This window comes from Pollicipes pollicipes, unplaced genomic scaffold, assembly GCF_011947565.3.
Source record: "Pollicipes pollicipes isolate AB1234 unplaced genomic scaffold, Ppol_2.1 Scaffold_3447;HRSCAF=4054_pilon_pilon_pilon, whole genome shotgun sequence".
Lineage (NCBI taxonomy): Eukaryota > Metazoa > Arthropoda > Thecostraca > Pollicipedomorpha > Pollicipedidae > Pollicipes > Pollicipes pollicipes.
Genome location: NW_023596297.1, coordinates 29,241,241 through 29,265,476, shown reverse-complemented (window position 1 = coordinate 29,265,476; position 24,236 = coordinate 29,241,241). Strand labels below are relative to the sequence as shown.

Sequence of the window (24,236 nt, the reverse complement as noted above, 5' to 3'; positions counted from 1 at the left end):
GAAAAACCTGTTCCTTGGCCTATTTTGGAGCAAATTGGGTCATTTTTCACCATTCAGCCCGCCCCCCCCCCCCCTCCCAATTCATTCTGTGGATCTACGGCCCTGCCATCAAATGCCACCGCAACCGTTGCGTGTTTGCAGCAAAATGGTACCGGAGCAAACAGCTGACGGCCCTGGCGTGTGCTGCACACGTCACCCGCCTGCCTGTGTCGTCAGTGCCCTGGAGTGCCGCCACGCCGGCCATTGACTGAGATTCGCGCGTACCCAGCATACGCGTGCTACGGTGGTGCACAGCTGACCAGCTGATCACGCCACCATAAAGTCTGATAGGCGTCCGCACCGCCCCGCCCACCGGCGAGACTCGTGGGAGAGATAGCGAACGGCGAGTGGAGGAGACCTTTCGACGCGGCGACACCGGACGACCCGCTGGCGGCGCGCCAACGCTCCCGACCTCGCCGAGGCACCAAGGCCGAAGACACCGACCCTCCACCAGTGAGGCGGGCGCCAGCATCGTCCGCGGTGTGACAATGGTGACACAGGACTGCGGCGAGTCCCGGCGCGCCTCGCTGCCGGCGCCCGGTTCGTGCCACGGGCCGTCCCCGTCACCGGTCGGAGCCGTGCCGGAGCACGAACGGCCGGCCGGCGATGGCCTGCTTCCGCACCACCTGCGGCTGGACTTGTGGCAGGAGAAGCCAGAGGGACAGGAGGAGGCCGAGGGACAGGAGGAGCCTATGGGGCAGGAGTCCGAGAAGCACGAAGAACCCGAAGGGCAGGAGGAGGCCGAGGGACAGGAGGCGTCCATAGAGCAGGAGGAGGCCGAGGGACAAGAGGAGCTCAAAGGACAGGAGGAGCCCGAGGAGCAGGTGGAGTCCGAAGAGCACGACGAGGCCGAGGGACAGGAGGAGTCCGAGGAGCAGGAGAAGCGCGAAGGGCAGGAGATGCCCGATGGCCAAGAAGAGTCAAAGGGGCTGGAGGACCCGGTGGTGGTGGACGGCGGGCACGGCTGGCTGGTAGTGCTCGGCGCCTTCCTGACAAACATGTGCATCGTGGGCACAGTCAAGTCGTTCGGACTCATAAACCTACGGATAATAGAGATGTTCAACGTCAGTGCCTCCGAGACGGCGGTGGTCACAGGAATGTTACTCACCACCAGCCTGATGATTTGTGAGTGATTTGTGAGTTATCTCACCGTGTTGTCCAATGGAAAATGAGCGCTGATTTTATATTTCTGTCAGGAGAGGTCTACGGTCCTGCCAGTGCTAACTGAGCCAGTGAACTGTCAACATTCGGGCTCTGAACAGATAATGCCGAAAGACCTGGAGTTCACTGGCTTTCATACTTATCTGAAGGACTTGAACGAATTATGGTGAATTAGCTTTTTTTAAGAAAATGAGGGACTAGACGGCCCTCTTCTAGCACAGCACTAGCGATAATAAATGAGTATTCAAGTATGAAAATGTGGTGGGAGTTCATGAGCCCAAAGTTCATATATGAAAAGGTAACAAAACGGAATGCGTACTCGTCCATGTTGACAACACGCAGTATCGAACCGAACCGATGCTCCAATCCACTGGAATGATCGCTTTATCAGGGACATGTTTTCCGATAGGAAGTGCGTCTCTCAGCTGTGACGGACAGGAAAGGCGTCCGGCACGGAAAACTGGCCGACTCACCCTGTCTCGCCGCTGTCGGCAGACCGTGGCTCTCAAACGGGGCATGACTTCGCAACAAACTCGATCGTTCTGAGCAACGCTACACCACACTGTGCTTTTATGAGGTTGCGTTTTACTTTTTGGCTCATCAGTCTTTAGGTTGTTCGTGTGGGGTTGTATTTTACTTTTGTGCTATGTGATGTGACTGAAATAAAACACTGAGCCACTTGTTGAAATACCCTGAATAAAATGGCTTGACTTGACCCGTCGCCCACAGCACCGCTGGTCGGGGCCCTCTGCCAGAGGTTCACCTGCCGGCAATGCGCCACGTTCGGTGGCCTCCTTTGCTTCGTCGGCTTCTGCCTCAGCTCGCTGGCCACCAGCATCCTCCAGCTCTGCTTCACCATCGGCCTGCTTGTGGGTGAGCCAGCCGTCCCCCGGGCGCCGCGAGGCCGGTCGTATCGGGTACGAGCCGGTGCGGTTCAGGCGACGGGGTGGTGTGGCGGAGGCAACGGGGCGTTATGGTGGAAGCGACGGATCGATGTAGTGAAGGCGACGGGTCGATGTGGTGGAGGCGACGGGTCGATGTGGTGGAGGCGACGGGGCGATATGATGGAGGCGACGGGGTGATGTGGTGGAGGCGACGGGGCGATGTGGTGGAGGCGACGGGGTGATGTGGTGGAGGCGACGGGGTGATGTGGTGGAGGCGACGGGGTGATGTGAGGGAGGAGACGACGGGGTGATGTAATGGAGGCTACGGATCGATATGATGGAGGCGACGGGGCGACATGGTGGAGGCGACGGGGTGATGTGGTGGAGGCGAAGAGGGCGATGTGGCGGAGGAGGTGACGGGGCGTTGTGATGGAGACGACGGGCGATGTGGCGACATGTATTGCGCGTTGCATTCTGCTATGGTGCATCATGGGACATACTGAGTGAACGCCAAATTCAGCCATAAGTAGTCAGGTTAAACAATTAGTAAAAAAAAGATTTTCAAGTTCGTTCTCATGAAAGTGACGTATATGGCGTGCTTGCCTTAGAAACCTCGTTTGTCTACATTGTTCTTGAAAGGGAATCTCACGCATGCGTGGCATGGCAGATATCGGCGTGGTTACCACACACGTGTCAATCCAACGACCTCGCCGTCAATTCCTGGTTATTCCCATTGAACGCTCACAGTAAGGTAGAAATCTGATATGCAATCCATAGTCCATGCTTATAATGCACGTTGCACTTGAAGTTAAGTGATTTGGTGCGAAATGGGTACCTTTTATCCAGCCCACTGAACTTCTTGTCCAAGTTTTAACATTCTGTGCGTACAGTCATAGATGTGACGCCAAACACATGTTTTATTATGCGCTCTTTGTTAGCCCGTTCCTGCACTACCACTTCAGGGGTAGCCGCACTCTTTGTGGGGCCTTTCCTGCATCACCATCTCACGGGCTACCGCTCCCTTTGTTCGTTCGTTCCTACATCAATATCTCACGGAACGCTGCGTTGTTTGTTTGTTCGTTCCTGCACCACCATCTCACGGGTTCCACTCCCTTTGTTTGCTCGCTCCTGCACCATCTCACGGGACCCCGCACTGTTTGTTTGCTCGCTCCCGCGCCACCATCTCACGGAACGCCGCACCGCATCGGTGGTGCCTGGCGCGGGCGGCGCACCCGTCTCTCACGCGGCGCCCACCTCGGCCGCAGGCATCGGCTGCGGCTTCATCACCACTCCCAGCATCCTGATCGCCACGCACTACTTCCCGACGCGACGTTCACTGGTGAACGGGCTCGTGATGGCCGGCAACTCCGCGGGCAGCTTCGTCATGCCGCCGCTGCTGCAGCTCCTGCTGGAGCAGTTCGGCCTGCGCGGCACGCTGCTGGTGATCGGCGCCATTTGCCTGCACGCGGTGGCCGGCGCCGCCCTGTACCGGCCGATCGCGCAGCAGGAGCGCCTCCTGCGGCGCGCCCGCCGCCGGCGGCGCCGGCTCGAGGGCGCCGACGGCGCGCCGCTGACGGCCCCGGAAGTCGGCTGTGTCGCCGACCCGGCCGCAAGCCGGGCCGGACTGGGTGTGGGTGCGGTGGGGGCGACGCAGAGCGGCGGTGTCGACGGCCGGCCACGGCTGGTGGAGGTGACGCACGCTGATCGGCTCGGCCGACCCGTGCCGGTGCTGCTGAAGGTGCCGGCGCGCCGGCGCACCTCCTCGCTCCTGCTGAGCACGGCCGACATCACCGCCAACGCCGACGTGCCGCCGCAGGATCAGGCACGGCGGCTGGCCGGCGGTGGCGGCTGCGCGCCCGGCCTGCTGCGCCGCCTGCGCCTCTGGCTGGACCTGCCGCTGCTGAGCAACCCGCTCTTCATGCTGGTGGCGCTGTCGGTCTTCCTCATGGCGGCCGGCTCGCCGTACGCGGTGCTGCAGCTGCCCGTGTTCGGCGTGACGCGCGGCCTCACGCCCCGCGAGACAGCAGAAATCCTCAGCATCGTGTCGGCCGTCGACCTGGCCAGCAGGCTTGGCTTTGGCTGGCTTCTCGACAAGGGCTTTGTGCGACGCCAGTACGCGCTAGCCGCGAGGTAAGGGGCCGAGGGGGCGTTGTTGCACCGCGGACGTTTTCACTTGTGCCTTGGTGGTTACGCGCGTTTAAAGTAAGCATACACCGCTTTTGCGTCGCTTTGATGAGTTATGCTGCTTTTCAGACATGTTATGGGAGTCAGGAGATACACCAGGAGGCTATGGGAAGACATTCCCGTTCAAGCTCATGCTACATAAACATACGGACTAACAACGAAGTCATGCGCGTTCACCCGATTTGTTTGCTCTTTTTGTTCTGGGTGTGGGTAGCATTGCTACACCCTATCTTCAAATTCGAATAGCATGATCCGTTTATCACAGACGTTCGTTCTGGTGGCGCGTGCAGCGGTTGAGCACTGGGCCAATGCTGACCAGTGCGGCGACGCCAATGCGAAGGTCTGGAATCGCACTTGTCACCTGGGCTGGAAGCGCGACTCATCCCGGCACTGCATGCAAGGGCACACCTGACCGTTTCGAAACATCGCCATCACCGCATGACCGAAACCGGTCGTCTCCATCCCCCTGATCCCGTCCCCAGCACCCCCTGTTGCCTGTTTCAGCCAGCTGCTGGCCGGCGGGGCGGTGCTGGTGCTGCCGTTCTGCCGCGGCTACGGCTCCATCCTCGCCATGTTCCTGGTGTGCACCATCGGCATGGGTGCGTGGTTCATCAACACGGCCCCGGTGATGGCCGACCACCACGGTATCGAGAAGATCGCCGTCTCCTTCGGCCTCCTTAAGATGTTTCACGGGCTGTCGACGCTTGTCATGCCACCCATATTCGGTGAGTTTTTTTTTTTGTCTGCGCCGATTATGCGTGCCTGGTATAACAAGGTCCGCAAACAAAAATGCAGCTTACATGCAGTTGGTGTCGACACACAGCGCACCTTTATCTTCTTACCTGGCATGGGTGGGCAGTGCTTATCTTTACAATCTGATGAGGCTCTCAGATTTCCTCCTTTGTCACTCGGGCGTGCCGTTGAGACCACGTGACCGGTTCCTTGGTGCTGCACTTTGACCGCGCAACTCAGTCACCTGCTTCGACGATATGCCCACTCGTGTGTGGCGATCCCCTGACGTCTCCGCGCTTGCCACGTGTTTCACTGATTGTTGTATCGTGGCATGCTCCACTGATATGAATAACTCTTTCTGTCTGGTGGCGGCTTCTGTTCAAATATCTCGCTCTCGCTGATTCATGTGTTACTTACTCGTGCGGTTCTGACCATATCAAGTCACTCTTCCGAGCTGTTTGGATTTCTCCTGCCTTACAGCACTTCACGTGACCCTGTGACGCGGCCGGTCCACCGGTCCACTTCCGTCTGACACCCGCTGACTGGCGTGACCTTGGTTCGTCCTCATGACCCCTGACCCCGCGCCGGCCGCCGGCCGCTGACCCAGGCGCCCCTCCCATTCAGGAGCGATCGCGGACGGCACGGGCGACTACGGCGCCCAGTACTTCGCCATTGGGGCCTGCATGGCGTCCGGCGGCCTGGTGGTGCTGCTGATCATGGTCACCGGTGTCGTGGACCGGTACGGGCAGCCCGACGGAGCGGACACCGGCCGGCCACAGTCCAAACAGCCGACCGCCAAGCGGGTACAGTCGGAGCAGGGAATACAGGCTGAAGTGACGGAGGGAAAACGGACACAACTGGAGGAAGAGAAGCTGACCAGGCTGGCATAGGCGAACTGTACAAGCTGCAATCCGACAAACTTGCAGAACTTGAAACAGAGTAGGGCCTGTGCGCACCACAGCAGCCAGTTATCTGTGAGAGACAATAGGCAAGTGAATTATCTCAGCTTAGGGAACCGAAGACGGTAGGCCAGTACTGTCTGCGGAGGTCAGATTACTTCGTCGTTTGCGGGCCTGCACTCTATGAGAGCGTTTGGAGGCCCGGACACAAGCGTGCGTAAGCTGTACCTGTGTGCTCTAGCTGTTGTCAGGACGGACGGGTCGGTCAGAATCAGGTCCCCCGGCTACGGGGGACCCCGGCGCGTGATACGCAGGCCTCTAGTCGAGCTGCTTTTGTGTGCTGATGTTGAACAGCTGGCGGGACTCAGGGTCAGGCTGTGTCATAAATAGCTATTTTCACTGAGCTTTATGAAATAAAAATACTGTGCATTGGCCACACATTTAACATGCATGAATGCGGTGCCTTGGAAGTTGGTACTTTGCGGTTGAAAGCTACTCCCCCTTCAAACACCTACGATTATTTGCTTGGCAAATTGATGTAGTTTTTGAGGGTAACACATGTTTACCCAGACACCAGCCATGTACAATTATCGTGAGTGGAGGCCTCGCTGCATGCAGCACCGGGATCTTCAATTTCGAGGGATGCACAAAATAATCCACAAAGCACGGCTTTATCTTGAACGCAGTCACATCAGGGTCAACGCATTCGAAATCACTTGGTTTGTGCCTGCTCGCGTGAGACTTAGACGGTTTCCGCATTAGTAAGTTCGAGGTCGATGTCACGTAATACTTTTTCTGTATCCAAGGCACTAAACATGCTTTCCAAACCGCTTTTTCCTGGTGATGGCAACGATAGCGTCAAAAAGTTTTTGCTGCCTTGGGTCGCCTCTTGACGTCATTAAGTGTCACGCTCGCACAGATACGGCAAGTCATTCGTAATGACCTTGTCGGACCTCGGCACATTGTGGAGGAGCACTCGACAGTTCTTGACAGTTCCGTTTTTAGGGTCGCAGACTGGGACCGGCGATTGATAAGACTATGCTGCCCGCGCCTTACTGTGGAAGCTGCGTTTGACGCGACAGATTACGCCCTGTCTTGCTGAGGCGTGGGAGTAAAGTACCTCAGACACATTCAGACAGACATTGTGCCAATCACATCTGAAGTTGCTTTATGCACGGCGAAACAGCCACAGTGGATGAGCTGTGGAGCCGACCAGCATGGGCACGTGAAAACACATGCGCACCATTCCAGCATGATTACTCAGTAGTCAGGGAGTTTTCCACATGGTATAGGAGTTTGAACTGAAACAGCCACTTAAGAGATCATTCGGTATAGTTCACACCTGTCCTTCTAAAGACCTTAAACCCTCTAGTTTCTGAGCTTCACACCCACGAAGATGTACAAACTATTTTGGCAGACTATTTCAAAGTCACCGAGCATCCATGACGTCATAACGACGTCATTCAAATCCTACCATCCCATTGACCGTGTGGCAATCGAGGACAATAAAATATAATTCCTATATGGCGTTTGTGAGCACGGTTCAGACATAAATTTACTCTCAATCAATGCTGTGCAAGGTACAATGCCGCACTGAGACAATGGCATATTAAGAAGCATATTTACTAAAAAAGAAGAAATTGTATTGTCTAGAGTGGTCCTTTCCACTTATAAGCGTAACAATACTAAAAAATTGGGCCCACTTCATCACATCTTTATGATGATGATATGATGCTTTCTTCAATATCCGCAAATGTGAACACTCTCTTTAACTGCGAATCACAATCCACGTCACCGTCTGTCATTACACTCGCTTCGCTTCGCTTCGCTTCGCTTCACATCGCTTCACAGTTAACTAATCACAGTCTGTCATCAGTTTCCGGCCCAATGAATAACGTCCAACATCGATCAGCGGTAATCCTTCGTTTAGCATGTTTTTATGGGGACTGTCACGAACCGAACTTCCACACAACCAATTCAATCAAGCAATAAATGTTCACTGGAGAAGCATTTTCTCGAAGGCCGCACTGTAGCGTTGCGTGCTGCCAGATCGACTTGTGGATAATTATGCCTGCTTGCGGAAGCTGCGCATGTCAAGTTCATAGCCAATTCTGAGCGAATTATGCAAGTCGATTGCAATCTCAAGCTGCCAAATCAACATGTCGACCTGCATACTCTCCACTATCGTGGACCACACGTGCGCAACAGTTGCTGGACAAACATTTCTGCGGCTGAATGGCTTTCGCGGCTTAGTCCGACATCGTGGTCGACCAGCTCACCGGCTGCCGCGCCAGAAGCCGCAGCCGAAGAGCGTCCCGTAGTTCGCCGCCATTCTTCGGTCCCTTTTCGCAGTCTGTTGTGCGCTCCATCGTTCTTTCGCGTGGCGGGGAGAGGTTCTTTCGCGTGGCGGGGAGAGGTTCTTTTCCGTGGCGGGGAGAGGTTTTTTACGTGGCGGGGCGAGGTTCTTAGGCTCTTTGATGTGGCGGTGAAAGGTTCTTTCACTGTGGCGGGGACCGGTTCTTCGCGTGGCGGGAGAGGCTCTTTTCGCGTGGCGGGGAGAGGTTCTTTTCCGTGGCGGGGAGAGGTTCTTTTGCGTGGCGGGGAGAGGTTCTTTTCCGTGGTGGGGAGAGGTTTTTTCCGTGGCGGGGGAAGGTTCTTTTCCGTGGTCGGGAGAGGTTCTTTTCCGTGGTGGGGAGAGGTTTTTTCCGTGGCGGGGTAAGGTTCTTTTCCGTGGTGGAGAGAGGTTTTTTTTTCGTGGCGGGGAGAGGTTCTTTTCCGTGGCGGGGAGCGGTTCTTTCACGTGGCGGGGAGCGGTTCTTCGCGTGGTGGGGAGCGGTTCTTTCACCTCGCGGGGGGAAGGTTCTTTCATGTGGCGGGAACTGTGACCGTCAGAGGTGTCAATTTTTGTAAATGGTCAGGGGCGAACCAAGGGCCCGGCGACTTACCCCTATGTTTTCTCAACAACTGATTGACTCACCTGATGATGATGAAAGGGGACTAGTATTCTTAAATTTTGTGTTACGTATAATGAAGCCCTTAATTAAAACAGCATAGTTATCATACAGGGGCGGATCCAGAAGACGGGGAGGGGGAGGAAGGCAGTGACACTAGAGGCACGTGCCCTTTCTGATCGGAAAGTCAAGGCGTTCCTCAAGAGGCCGCGTTCGGACGCCGAAGGCTCGCTTCTATGGCAGTGGTGGCCGGTGGCACGTGTTTTTGGTTGCCGGGCACGGCAGCGGGGTAAGCCATGAATAACTTTCCCGTACTCGTGATTATTATACTCGTAGTCTAGCGCTCTTAGTGTGAACTCTCAAACGTTTGGGTGGCTTATGACACTAGGCATGTTAAGTTTATTACGTCGTTTATGCGCTCAGCTGCAACGTGTTTAAAGGGAGTGTTTCACGTTTGCATGGGGCTTTGAACTGAAATAAGAATTTAAAAAAATATCTTTAAAGGAAGTGTTTCGCATTTGAAGATATTAAAGCAAGCGTCAGATATCATGAAATGGACTCACTTATAACTATTGATATACATTTCAGTGGAAAACCCCGTGAAGACAATACAGTTTCTCGGTTTAGAAAAATATGCCCCTCAACACGTCATTGCTTCATTGCGTTAACATACCTTGCACAATATTGGTTGAGAGCCATTTGAAGGCCGTTAAATCTAGAAACCGTGCTCACGGATGCTAGATATGAACAGCTCGGAACTGATATATTTTTTAGCCTTGATCATCGCATGGCTAATGGAATGTCAAGATTTCAATGAAATTATTATGGCGTCATGGATGCCTAGGTGACCTTTAAAATGGTCTCCGCCAAAAAGCCTGCACATCTCCGTGGTCGTGTAACTCAGATATTGTGCGGCTTTTGGTCTTAAGAAGGGCAGGGCTGTGAACTGCACGAATTGATCTTCACGATAGACATTTCAGTTTGAAACCCCTGCAAATGTTGAAAATCCTCTTTAACTAACGGCGAGAGCAAAGACAACTTTTATGACGAGTGAAGGGGTGTTCGAGTGGTGGTGGGCGCACTGCTTTATACGACAATATGCCTTTCTATGTGGCGGTACGCATCTGACTACTTTAACGGATTCAGCTACCGGGTTTTGGGCCGAGCCATTCGCCCAAATGACACAGGCTGCTCCAATTTTCTTTGTTGTGCTTGGGCCTAGGTCACAGAGCTCCACATGTAAACACTGTTGCTGTATGCAAGTCCCATTTTTGTGTGACGCGCGAGCGACACTAAACAAATTTGGTCTGAATTTGGGGACGTGCCACATTTTTCAGCTCATCTTTATGTCATGTCATCAACAATTTCATTCACTTTCATTGACTTTTCATTGACAATTCCATTGCTTGTACAGGATTGAGACTTAGAGCAAATTTCTTCGATTAGATGTACAAAAATATGCTGTGAAACAACGGTGTGAGTGAGTTTGTTGTGCCTGTAGCGTAAAAATGCATGTGCTATTAAAAGGACCGCCGCTTGCCTATTTATATCTAGCTTGTTTTTATGTGCCTCAGGCGCGCGTAAATGTCCGTTAGATGGAGGCATGTCGTCTTATGCAATCCGTTGTAGTATCCAGTTGTCTATTTCTTCTCGGCATTACAAAGTGATAATAGATCCGCCTACAAAATAAGTTTGACTTAAATGCATGAGTGTTTATTATTAGATAACATCATTTTCTGCTAAACGCAGTGATGCACTTCTGCCTTGCAGTCTAGAAGTTTGAATTAAACCAAAATTAGTGAAATCCCTAAAATGGTCAAAGAACGCCACTACACATTTTAAAACACATTGACCACGGCATTCCAGATAAAGCTCAGACTTTGCCATAATATTGTCTCGATAAGTGCAAGGGTATGTCAAAAGCAATACAGCTGATCCCATTCACGGTTTCATGCATTCATCCGATATTAATTACGCGTGCCTGCTTTCGGGTGACGGAGGATAACTTTTCGCAAAAACAGTTTGTAAAAAGGCAGTTTACAGACATCGCCTTTCCACGAACCCGTCGGCTGCAGCGCGTAAAATGCTCGCAAACACAACGCGCATTGTTGCACAGACACACCAGTCGTCGTTGCCGAAACCCAACTTCGGTAGAGCGCTGATGTTATGCTGACCACATTCGTGATGTGCCGAAACGCGTGGTGGTGGTGGATTCGCTTTCCAGAATGAGTTGCATGTGGCTCGTCAAAGAGCGCCATTTCGCCCTTGGCTTGACAGATTGCGTCAGCCTGGTTACAGGACGGCCAAGAGTCATGTAATCGCATGTCACGGCAGAGGTCGTTTCGTGCTGTTTAGATAAGGCCCGAGGCAGATTGTGCCCCTTGAACCGATGGTGGGATCGGAGTGAATAAATAATTATGTTTGGCAAGGAATCCGGTTTTAAGTCCGTCCCAGCAAAACAATGTTCTGTTTTGTTTCTCATTTTGTAGCTGTGGACCTTTAATCTGAACTGACGACGTAACGCCTCCGCAAATTTAACATTAAGTCCAACCTTTTTACATTGATGGACTTCTGGGATCAGAGCTCGCGGCAAGCAATACTTGCTGTGTGAGCCCTGACCCCTACCATCCAATCGCGCAATTCCAGGCCAACGGTTGAATTTGGTGTCGAAAGTTGACGTCCCGCAATGCTCTGCGTGGTCCATCTTGCCCTCTGACGTCACCCGACCAGTTTAGAGCGGCCAGTACCGCCGGCTTCGGGCCATACCTACCTGTCAAGGACAACCAGTGCGCGCCTGAAGTGACCCGAACTGTCCTCACGTAGGGTGGTTGGATGGGAATGCAGGCGCCCTTACCAACTGATCTATCGGGACGGACCAATGTCAAGGTGCCACGTTCAAGTTGCTTTGAAAGAAGTGACTGTGCTTACGCTTGACAGACGACAAAGGTCAAATATGAAATAGTTGACCATCAATAGCTAGAGCCACCCCTCATTTGAAGGAATAACTTTGAGGTCGCGGGTTAAGTTACCTCGCTGCACCCTCCATGGCGAGGTCACTACGCGGAAGGATCAAATCAAATGTTCTTTGTGATGGTGAACTCTATCCAAAAGCTGCTGTAAAATTTCCAGTAAGCAATGTTGGAAGACCAAGGCCAACATTGGGCCCCAACTCAACATGGGAAGGGGGGGGGGGGTTAGGGCCCTCACAAAGCACTGCAAATCGCCACCCGTGGTGGCGGTGACCACAGGTCCCACCCATGCTGCTCACGTGTAAGCGTTGGGGACATGTTACAACGCCCTCTAGGCCATACGTCGGTGGGTACACTAGCGCCACCTATTTACGCGTTACAGGGAGCTCTGCGAGAACGAACTCAACGTTCAACCTTAGACTAAACATGACTGTTGAAAGTCGTAGCTGTCTGTATTAAATCTAGAAGAAATGGTTACACGTGTGCGTATTGGTAACCCAATGAGATCTTCAAAACTAGAGGTTTTGTTTTTTCGGGCCTCTCGAGCTTGCGTTGCACATCCGCCTCGTTCTGCATTGCGTCACAAACACAAAACAACAGCACAAAAACACAGCTTTTCGACCCGGCCGAGGCATTTAACACATGTTTTCAACTATGGGGGCAATGAATGATGTGGGCACTCCAAACTTTTGCTCTACCGGGTCCAAACTGACGACTAACGACCACACCATCAAAGCAGCGTGATGGCCACTGCCACGGGGAAGGGGCACGAAAAAGGGTAGTGTATCAGCGATCGTAAGTTCATATGATGCCAGAAATTGGATGGTATGCTAACCCCGCAAACTTTAAGACGTATACACCATGACATTTACCGTACACGTTTTACAACAGCTGTTCAAGCTGCCTGAGGGGATAACTTTATTTACGAAGAATAGCGCCGCCATTGCCGCGAGTGGGGTGCGATGTGGTTACGGGGGTATAGCTGTGTATCGCAGTGAGATCGGAACTAAGGGTGGCGCATGCATACCCACATTTGCGTCTGGAGCCAAATATATTGTAGTCTGCTGGTCACCAAGGGATCTGGGGATAGCCGTTGCATTCACAAAGCAGCTCAGACAGCGCATTGTCTTGCGTCGATTTCGCCGGGTGCGCCGGGTGTGCCCAGCTCCGCGGAGTGCCGTCAACCAACGTGAGTAAGCGCTTTGTTCTAGGCTGGATCTTGAGTTGAAGGAAGTGTTATTATGTTCCCTGATGCAGCCTGCACAGGATGTGAAGGAAATTCCAGCTTTGTCTTCCATGGTGAATTATCCTTAAGCTACAGAGTACAGTAGTCCACATGGATCGTCAGGACTATTTATTGCCACCTCATGTTTGGTTACTTAACCCTCAGTGTCAAGTCATCATCACATATTTATTACTAAGCTGTGGAAAACTCAACTAAGCTTCATGCTTGCATACCAAATATCAAGGACCTATTGGTGCCCAATTATATTTGGGCTTGGATCTATAACTTGTTGAGCCATTTTTATTTGTTGAAAAAGTGGGATGTGAGTAAATATATTAAGCCCATGAGGTATGCCCCCATTGTTTTTGCATTATTAAATCTCTTAGTTTGGGGGTGGGATGAGGTTTTACCAACCAACTGCATGCTAGTGAGTCTGCAAGCCATGGCACACATGCCTACAGGATGCTTGGGACAGTCAGAATCCTCTCCCATATAGGATAGTAAGTTGCCCCCATGGAGGCAGATTTTGTTAATCTAGAGTATCCCAACAACATGATTTACCATCAGATTTGGTCACCTGTGATGTAAGTAATTTTAGGGTATAATTGATCATAGAGCACATGATGCCCTCAATAGTTAACTTCATTAATTTCTGCTCCAAGATTGTGATGAACTGCCCGAACTAAAGCCCAACAAGATCTTGTCAAAATTTCCCATGGTGTGCAGGTTGTCCTATAACACAAAGGTGATAGGAGTATATAAGAAAAGATGAGAAGTAAATGTAGCAGGACTAGCTTATGATGCTAGTAAGGGCAACAGGATAGTAGATCAATGGAGCAAGCTACCTGGTGAAGTTATCTATACTGGGTCAATATTTGTTGTAATGCTGAAAGGAAGAAGAGTAGCTATTTTATTGCTTTGTTTGATTGTTCATGCAATTTTTTATGTTTTCATTGCAGTAGGTATTAAATGGCCATCATGAGTTAGATTGGCATTAACTGGTCAACATGAGTCATTTAAGACTTCAAACCTATTTTGTTATTTTTTATCCTACATTTTCTTTTCTAGCCAGCACACAAATGCAAGATTCTGATCCTGAAAATCAGGTTCAAGACCACAGCATGTCATGGGAAGTCATGAACAAATTTTTGCCAGCCATCAAAGCACACTGAAGCCCCACTTTGCACTTTGGAGTATTTCACAATGCTGCTTTTTAATGTGTTGCTTTAATGGAAGTGCCATCAGCAGAGAGGTTGCACCAAGTGGTACTTGCCCCCAGTCACCCATTAGTAACTCCAAAACCATGCAGGAATCATGCAATGCAATTGGTAAACCCCTTCAAAAAAGAAACAAGCCAATTAATCAGGGGAATACATTTACACAACACAGCTTTTGGTAATCCTAAAGAGTAACCCATCATATTATATAAGGGTAACCTTCAGTTTTAAGCTTATGCTTTGTAGAGTAATACAATCACCATTGACTTATGCTCCTCTCTCTACCTCCAACATTCATGGTGAAAATATGTGTGCTGGCAGTCCTATGATGGGTTTTCACAAGTTGTAATTTCAGCCTTTTAATTATCATATGTCAATTAGGCCCAGATTTTGTGAATGCAGTTTCAGAATGGTGCTGATTTTCTTTGGAATAATCCAGAGCAAACAATTGTGATTACAACTGTTTGCTATGAAATAAACACCACAGCAACATACTCTAGTTGCCTGCACAATAACAAAACTACATTGATGCATTCAACTTTAATACATAATGTAATAGGCATGAAGCTTGAGACAAATTTAAAGGAAGGTCAAGTCTTCAAGAATACCAGTTTTATGCATACTTTTGAAGTTTTTCAAGCTGATCTGAATGTCATTACTAAAGACTTTTGGTGGGCCCAGTTCGATATTGTTCATCATTGCTTTAATTCATTCACCCACCCAGTTTGGATGGATGCCATTTGATAGAGATCAGAACCTTGTTTTCACCTAATTATTGGGTAACATCAGCATTTTCCTGAAATGTTCATGCTGTTGTTATCATGGTGATGGCTATGTTGGTCATATGGGGGAATGCATGTGTGTGGTCTCAGTGAACACTGCCCCCTCAGATGACATGTATTGAGTTTAGTGTGTGGAGAAGCTGCCAGAGTTACTGCATGGAAACCATGCTGCAGTTAATGCACTGATAAGTTTGTTGATGCAGAGGTGGTATAGATGGTAAGGGTATATGGCATGTGCTCTTGTTGCCGCTTGATGTGTCTTTCAGGGATTCAGGCTTTGTATTTGGCATAAAGTTTTCCTCTTGATTTTCCAAGAATGCATATTCTGTGATTTTATGACCGAGTTTTTCCAGGAATGTTTGTCTTGCACTTGGAAAGCATCGTTATCATGGTTGAGAGACAGGCCCTCAGAATAGAATTACAAATGCTTGTATATTTTGCATCGCACAGAGCATTCCTCTTGTGACGTTTTGTTCTTGGGCACCACATGACTCTGCTGGTGCCATTATGACATGCCAACTTTGCATAACTTCATAGTTCAAGCCATGCGCTGACGGGAGCTGGCGGTGTCGCGGCGGAGGCTTCAAAGCCGTCTCCTGTGTGGCAGCCGGTGCTGGCGGCGCCGCGCACCGGCCGCCGCCGGTGACCTGGCTGGGGCGGCACCTGGCCGTCCCGCGGGGGCCGGCCCCCTCGGAAGTTCGCACCACCTGGCTGTCGGCCACCGATCGACCTGATGAGCGCCTGTTTGCTTTCAAATCAAACACGGCCGGTCTCGATGGCGGCCCAGATGTAAATACCCGGCTGCCGCGGGCCGGCAGCGCCTGCCAAGGCGGTGCCGCTGGAGGCGCCGGCGCAGAGGCACCCCGCCCGCGCTGCGCACGGCAGCGGGCCGAGACGGTGCTCGGCAGTGCCCCTCGCATCGCGCGCCAGTGCCGCCGCCCGCGAGCCTCCCACCATGGCGGACAGGAAGGCCGGCGACCACCTGGAAACGGACATGGAGAGCCGGGAGCTGCTGGGCACCTACGGCATTCTGGTGGCCTTCCTCCTGTTCCTCTACGTCATGTACAACATCATCTACTGACGGCGCCCGGCCGTGACGGCCTGGCGCCATTCCGCGAGCGTGGCTGCGGACGTGTGAGGAGCGAGTACGTACCGGGCGCGGCACGCCCGCTGCCGACGCCAGCTCCGCACTAACGGCACCGTCTCAGGCACGCTTCCTGTGGCCGGCTGGCTGACTGGCTGTTTGGCCCGCTTCTGAGGAGCGCGGCAGGCTACTGGTGCCGTCCAGACGCTGCCTCGTTCAGCCTTGACGCGGGCTTCTGTGGTCGTGTGGAATGCTTGCGGTTTGGAGTCTCGCAGGCTAGAGAATCCGGGTACAGAGTGCGTGCCGTTTGGTCTACTTCCGAAGTATTGTGCTGGTTTGTGATTGCTTCTGTCCAGGTGCTTCTGTCGCTCCATCTAGGCGGTTCTGTCCATCTACTCACCTGACGCCGGCCTGCGGGACCAGCGCTAGATGGTCCTCCACTCCTGCACGTTGAACGTGGACGTGTTCCGTCCTGTCCTGTCGCGTGAGGTTCAATAACAAATCCCAGGCACCGACGGCCAGGTGTCACCCGGATCCCCGCTCATGCATGGTGTCGTCTGATCATGACCGGTTAGTTATGCAGTCCACGCGCTTTGCCATTGCCCCATGGGCTTGCCAGCTGTTGGCTGCCAACCCGTCTGGTCGTGTAGGATCTCAGGAGTGATGTCAACCGTGTCAGTGCACAGGCCATTACATGTGTTGCACGTCCTTGTCCGCGTGGTCATCGCCGTCTCTCAGCCGTGCATGTGGTTCACGGCACTCCGGGGAGCCTTCAGCTTTTCAAGGCACGTTTAATCAGTCGTGATCGAGGCGGGTCAAAGTAAAATTGGAGTGAAAATTGAAAATTGAAGTTGGAGTGGAACTGATTGAAGTGCAAATTCTGTGCTCTCAAGTTATAATGGCCCCCAGTTTGATGTCATGCACCTGTTATGCTCGGTCACTTCAAATTATAACCAGAAGCCTTCTGCAGCTTTCAAATGAGCAGTTCTATATGATCGTTTTTTGTGTATCGTCCTATGAATTTCCAGAACGGGTGTTCGTTCTCGCGAAGACGGTTGTCCCGTAAAGTAAGAGACAAAAGAGTTTTACGGCATTGTTGACGTGAGGTGTTAGCGTCACGGATGGAGTAATTAATCGAACTATCGCCTCGCCTGTTATGCTAGTAATGGTAATGTTTCAGTCGATTAATTCTCCGGCCATCGTCAAGCGTTAATGAGTCCGGAGAAGGGTTTGATGCTGTTCGGACTTCGGCCATGTACGCGTCACAATCTGATTTTTTTCATTTCGTTGCTGAAATTCGAACCGGGGTGTTACCAGTCCAGCGCTCTACCACTGGGCTGAAGTAGGACGCCACGGACACCACGGTTGGGAAGGACACCACGGTTGGCTCAGTGGTAGAGCACTCAACTCGTAATCTTTCGAATCGACCACGGTTGGCGGACTGGTTGGAACTTGCCATGTGTAATAGCACACCGGACGAGGACGAAAATCTGGACAATTATCATATAATATATATGATAATTGTCCAGATTTTATAAAAAATATCCAGATATAATAAAAAAAAATGGACAATTATCCATCCGTGATACCATTTCAGGGTCCATTTAAAAGAAAGTTCATCACATTTGTTACAAGTGAAAATAATTTTGCCTTTTGTTTTCACACCAAGTCAAACGTGGTACTACATATATATCGTGGCGTAACGGCCTAGGTGTTGGTGCCGTCGGCTCCCATGGGGGCGGGGGGGGGGGGGGGGGAGAGTGGTTGTCAGGTTTGAGCCCCGGTTGCGTCAAAGTCTCTGAGCGCTAATATGGCTACTGCAGTCGGTAGCTCTCCGTAAAAGGGTGCGTTACTACGTGCGCCGTATTCCCTCTTATAACCCACAGACGTGGGAATATCCTGTCATCATGCTTTCTAAACAATGAGCATATTAAGGAACGTACGGAAGAGACGCACTACGTACGGTCACTCGATTCTACGAATTTAGGGGAGGAATAGCTGTAAAGTTCAGCACTTCCTGCTGAAGCAATCCGTAGGTGGACTACACACACTGCTATGAATAGGGCGGGCGACAGTCGATTTCTCGAAACAAAGCCGGAATGTAATTGAAAATAATCGAAGGGCTCTCCAGAGATGATTGAAATGATCACGCCGGAATAGCAAAGAGATTGAACCTCAAAGTTACGACGCTGGCTTCCAAAACTCCAGATGCGCGCGATAGAAGACTGCATATGATTGTGAGAACTAAGAGGGTTTGCTGACATAAGTTAAGCAAGTGGGCAGTTCAAAGTAATGCGACATATGAGACAGGACAGAGGTAGTTGATGTTCATTTGTGAACCATTCTACTGTCGTTTTGAATTCGGTGTCGGTGTCGTCTGTGCAGAGCGCTCTAGATTTTTGGTTCAGAGCTCTCCACAAACCGTGATTTCTGCAGGGCTGGCAGAAACGTGACTGCAGTTTTGATGCCAGATATGCGAGAAAACAAAGCCCGCCCCAGTAACGGTGGGCCAGGTCAGCTGGGATCAGCTGGCCCGCTATTATGGGAAACGGGTGTAGGACGGAGCGGAGAAGGGGGGAGGGGGGGTTGCGTCAGACAGATACATCAAACATCGCGCGATGCCAATCTGGGCCGGATTTAGGTGAGTAAGGGTGTGTTGTGTTGGCCCGGCTGCGTCCTGTGCTACTTCTATCTGTGGCGTCATGTGGGCAGGTGGGCAGGACATCTAAATCAGCTGAGATTCCAATCCTCGAAACACGCACGGTATTTGTGCCGTTGAGTTAACGCACACGTATGTACGGATCTATCCAGTTTATGTCGATATTTATATTTGCGCGTGTTTATCCGTCCATCAACTGTATGCGTATCTATCTATCTGCATCTGTTCTCGTAAGCGCACCATACACATATTAATTACGGAACTGAACCCTGGTGGGCCAAGGAACATCTGGCGGCCAGGATCTGATAGCTGCTGGAGGTGCTTGATCCGAATGTTGCGCGCGGGATGTGCCAGCACTTGCGGAGTGACTCCTTTTGTAAATGCCACTGTGGCCTTGAATTAAAGATGTAATTGCTACGCTGAAGCTAGCGACATGTCGACTCCGTAATCTTAGATAATTATGCGGGTATCAGTAAGCATAAGTTACGGTATGAAACTACTCCACTTTATTGAGAGGAACTGTAATTTGTGCTTCTAATGGCTTGATGGCTATCCAAATATATTTTGGGCGCAGACTCATGTTCCATGCCGCCCTTTATCAGAGAATGAAAACAATGTCATGGAAGCAGAAGAATCGCTGTCGTCGTCTTGTCTGACTTCATCCGCCCTCCTGTCGGACTATGCCAATATCCCCAAATAAACGATCTTGACCCCTTTGACGGCATTGGCTGCCTCGATGTGGCGATTCTGGGCAAGATATCAAAGCCGTTTCCAGCATTTGACTGTTATCCCGCTGCCGGTCACACGGAGGAGCCTCGTTTCCAAACATTGACGATAGAGCCAGCACGGGTCGGCCGTTCAGGAGCGGGTGGGAGCACGGCGCGGCCAATCTGGGCCCGCTGTGAACACGGCGCTGCCGGTCGGGGTCCGTTGTAAGCACAGTGCCGCCAGTCTGAGTCCACTGTAAGCACGGCGGCGCCGGTCCGGGCCCGCTGTGAGCACAGCGCCACCGGTCCGAGGGCAGGGGCGGCCTCCCCTTGCTATCCGAGCGGCCCGCTGCAGGGGCACCGGCAGCACTACTGCCGACACTGCTCTCCGCCCTCCGGCCGGGACCGGGGGTCAGGTCACGGGACAGGCCGTTCAAAGCGCCGTCGGCCCGTGGGACCCGGGTCTGACCCCGGGCCGGGCCGGGCCGTGCTGGGCAGTGGGGCGCGACGCTGTCGGTGGTCCTGCCACCGTCGCTCCACAGCCTCCGTCGGCTGGTGGCGGCGTGTGACGCGAGACGCGAGATGGGCCTGCAGTGGCCGCTAAGCTGCTCTGGCCGGGCTTCGGTGCTGCCAGACTCGACGGTCCAGTTGCGGGACGGAGGGCGGAAGTGGGAGGTCATCTGTCTGTAACTTGCGGCGGCAAAGTTGCAGCGTGTCTAAACCCCCGGCCTTGGAATGGTGATCAAAGCTAATTTGCCGTCTGTGAGTATTCGACCCGTTGTGAGTACGTCAGCATCCATTACAGACGTGTAAGACATGTTTTGTTGTTTCGGGCGTTTCACGTCCATTTCGTCATTCAAACTTTTGGCTACCGTGGTATTTGTGAGCCTCTGACTGCCCCTGATACCCCCTTGAATGGCAGCTGAGCCTCGTCAGCAAGTCATGACCTAATTTTCGAAATATTTTTCTGGTGTGAAGCGTTATTTTCGCTGCGTAAGCCGGCTGAATAATTCATTGTTGTGATTAGGACCTCGCCATCATTATTTCTGCCCTAATCGATGACGTTAAACTGGTACAGCCGGCGCTCAGCAAGGCTGCATTTCAAACTTGCAGGCGTTTTGTTAGTGTTTGGCACCATTTTTTTGTGTTAATTTCAAATTATTTGCCACTTTCATCTGCTACGTTTTAAGCTTGCATGCATATCGAGCCAGCGATTACGTCCATGCATTACGATAAAATGAGCTGAATGGCGGAATGTTTCTTTGTTCACTACATTGCTCGTCTGCTGGCTTTTTGTTCGCCTCCACGGTTGGTGGACTGTAAACAAAGTTGGCACGGACTCCGACTAGAGTTTCGTCACGATCTCGTGACTTCCGCAGCGAAGTTGGGAGCCAAAAACGCCCTTCGAGCCGACCTCCAGATCCATTGTTTCTTGAACGTTGGCGTTGCCGGGTGGCCGTTGGGCTTCGGCCACGGTACGGGCTCGGTAAAGCCCCTTCACCTTGCACAATGCGGTCATGCCCTCGCCCGGTCGGCACAGGGTGCCCCAGTAGTCCCGCAACGTCAACCAGCAGCCTTGGCGCCCTCCTGATGACCTGCGCTGTCATCTGACACGCCGCAGAATCGTGTGCTTTGCCTGCAGCGCCGTCAACTCCGTGGGGCATGGGCGGCCGCCGTGCGCTGTCATTATCGAGCCTGCTGCATCGTGTCGCGTCCTGCGCCACGCTCCGTGACCTCCTGCGGCGTGCAGAGGCGTCCCGTGACGGCGTGGCGCGCCATCCCCGGGACGGCGCCGCTCGCCGGCTGTATTTTCTGGACGCTGCACTGCACAGGGCGTCCGTCAATCGCTGTTTGATTTGGCGGTCGGGTCCGCCGCGGCCGTGGAATCAGTTTTTTCGCCGGCTGCCGCGCCGCCCGGCGACAGAAGCGGCCCATGAGGCGCCCAGACGCGCCGCCCGAGCGGTCGTCCAAGCCGGCCGCCCGGCCCGGCTGAGGCGGCGTGCCTGCCACAGGCGGCGGCAAGCAAGCCGCCCGCCTCCTCGTTTGTTGTCGCAGCGCTGCGCCGTGTTGGTGTTACCTGTGGCGACGTCGCCGGCGGGCGCCACGCGCCCCGTGCTAATGGACGGCCGGCGCCGCTGGCAGCCGACGCGCCGTGGATGGCTCGCGGACAGGCGGCACTCGCGGCTGTTTCGTCGGCAGATGGGCGACGGAATGACGGCGTGATGTGGACACGGACGCAAAGGCCGCTACACAGTCGGGTTGGGGAATGCCACGGATTGGCCAGGGCGCGTCGATAAGAGGTCTTGAGTAGGCTGACCCCTCCGTCACGACACATCACGCGCGATGGCACTATCGTCCGCGTCGGCGCATCATCGAGTTGGCAACCCTGCCACGTGACGGGTGACCTGCGTGGGCCGCATGCGGGCGCCCCCATCGCCGCTGCCGAGCTCGACACATGCCGGCTTGGGGGGGGGAAGGGGGGGGGGGAGGGGCATTGGGCGGCGTGCAGCTTGCCGCTGGGGGCAGCGACACGCCCTGCACACCGCAGCTACTGGTGATAATGGCCTGTCGCCGTCAGCTATTCGGCGACTGACAGAGGTCCCCGCCCACCACCTGCTGCATTGTGTCACGCACGCTACATGCGGCGAAGGTAGGCCGCGTCGCCGTCGCAGGTGTACGACAACGCACACCACGGTATCCAGTCATGGATGCATGTAAAGAGGTGTGGCATGTCTTGCTTTCGATGAATCAGCTTTTTGAGGCTGTTTAGGAGGTACTGTTTTCTGCCATCTGAATGCCTCAGGAGCCGAACGCTTGTCGTGAGCGCAAAATGGCAATATCATCTAACTTCAAGATCCAAATTATTATCATGTCCTCATCGTTCGTGTTCCGTATTCCGCCTTTTCTCACTATTTCCTTCGTTGGCTCTCCGGTCGCATACCTCGTGGTCAGTTTTCGTCCGCTGCGTTGTCACACGGGCCGCGCCGCCTCCGCGCTGTTCTGCTGCAGCCTGCGGTAGCCGCCCGCCCTGCCCCCGCCCGGCGTCTCATTGTCCTGCCCGGCGGCCTCGCCACCGACCTGGGGCCGCCTCGGGCGCCGCCAATTAGCGCTATCGGCCATCTTTCCGGCTGGCCGCCGTGGCGTGGGCGTGCGGCCGTGGGCTCGGCAGAGTGGGTGGCGGCCGGTCGGCCGGCGGGCCGCATTCCAGCCGTGCTGTCGCCGCCCCCGCCGCCTCGGCCGCCGCCTCCGCGGCCGGGGACCGGCCGGACCGGCGACGGCCGGCTCGCGCGCCGTCTCCGGAATGCCACCCACCGGTCTGATCGCGGCAGGAGCGGGTCGGACCGGCCTTTTCTCTCACCGAAGAAGGGTGACGGCCGCTTTTTGTTGCCTCCGGCTGCGTATGCATAGCCACGCGGCGCGTGAAGCAGGAGCACGAAGGCGCGACGGTGGTTTATGAGAATTGTCCGGATGTTGGTGCAGGTGATCGAGGCGGCATGTTGTCCAATCTCGCGGAGTCGGCCATATTTGTGTGACGTAGTCCTGTGCTCATGAGTGTATTGAATGGGCTTCGTAGGACCATGACCCATCAGGCGCCGATCGTTCCACTTTATTGGGGTCACGCTGCACTCAAATTGCGCTGCTTGGCTCCCAATTGCGTTGACATACAAAGATTTCGTGTAGATCAGTCGATCTGATCCGATCAAAGCGACTGGTATGTTTGCTGTCAGGTGCCGTGTGTATTTAGAACTCGTGTTTCCTTCAATCGCCGTCCGCCAAGAGAGGGAAAAGGTTGTTCAACTCTGCGTTAAGTAAGCAAAGTGGGGTGTGAACTTGTACGCAGCCATCAGCGAAGATTACCGTGGCAGGTGGTGTTTGAAAGGCGAGGGAGCGATACGTGGCCCGGCCCCTCCGTTCGCTAGGCCATGGTTGTGTTGTGCCAGATATCGTATTCGATCGGAAGCATTAGAATATGGATCGTGTCAGCAACTAGGTGCGAAAAGCATAATGGTCGGAACTCCCACAAAGTTTTCGTATGCTCTCAGGGCATCATTTGTTTCGACAGCCGACGTCAGTGCATCTTGTGGAGAGCATCCACCGATGTTCGGAGCCTCCAGCGCAGAGTGGTCTTCGTTGATCACGCCTGCGCTGACACGATGGTGGGTTCGGGTGATGGGTCGCAGTGATTGGTCGAATGGTCGCCCAGCCAGTCACCTGGCCGGCAGCGCGCGGCGCACCCTGCGGCATATCCTGGGCGCGGGTGACGTGTTAACACTCAGCGCCGGTGTCTCAGGGCGTCGACTGACGCAGGTGATGTAAACAACAGTCACGCGTGACTCCCGGCGTTGACCCGCTGGTCCACCAACGGGGCTGGCCGCGCGGCGACGAACCTGTATCCGTCCACGCAGGTGACACTGCCGGAGAGGACCATGCGGCGCACGGTATCCCGAACGTGCCGGTTCTCTAGGCTTTGGTGGATTCAAAAAGTAAATGTCTTTAAACGCGGTGTCTTGGCACGCCGCGTGTGACGACGACCCCGGTGGAGCGTGCCGGCCCGGGTCCCACGGGGACGCCGCCGTGCCCTGTGTGCCGGTCCGGGTTCCACAAGGACGCCGCCATTCTTCGGTGCGACGCCCCGGGACCCCGGACACGCCGGGCCCTCCATGTCAGCGGGCCGATGGCAGCTGCTGCCAGCAGCAACACGTTGCATCACGCGATCGGCATCCGCCAATGGTCCACAAATAC

At 53.5% G+C, this 24,236-nt stretch overlaps 2 protein-coding genes across 2 annotated transcripts in view; both read left to right on the top strand.

Annotated features, from left to right (window-relative positions):
• The first annotated feature begins 436 nt into the window (after positions 1-436).
• On the top strand, positions 437-6,331 carry LOC119092400 (monocarboxylate transporter 13). The gene is made up of 6 exons (XM_037215362.1): positions 437-1,164; positions 1,930-2,073; positions 3,350-3,605; positions 3,990-4,214; positions 4,773-4,993; positions 5,625-6,331. The coding sequence occupies exons 1-6, from the start codon at positions 528-530 to the stop codon at positions 5,888-5,890; spliced, it is 1,749 nt and encodes a 582-aa protein (XP_037071257.1). The 5' UTR covers positions 437-527; the 3' UTR covers positions 5,891-6,331.
• A 9,602-nt stretch (positions 6,332-15,933) lies between these two features.
• LOC119092103 (ligand of Numb protein X 2) overlaps positions 15,934-24,236 on the top strand; it is a 78,640-nt gene continuing 70,337 nt past the window's right edge. The window contains exon 1 of the mRNA XM_037215077.1: positions 15,934-16,188. The gene's annotated coding sequence lies outside the window, so the exon portion shown is untranslated. The remainder of the gene's footprint in view (positions 16,189-24,236) is intronic.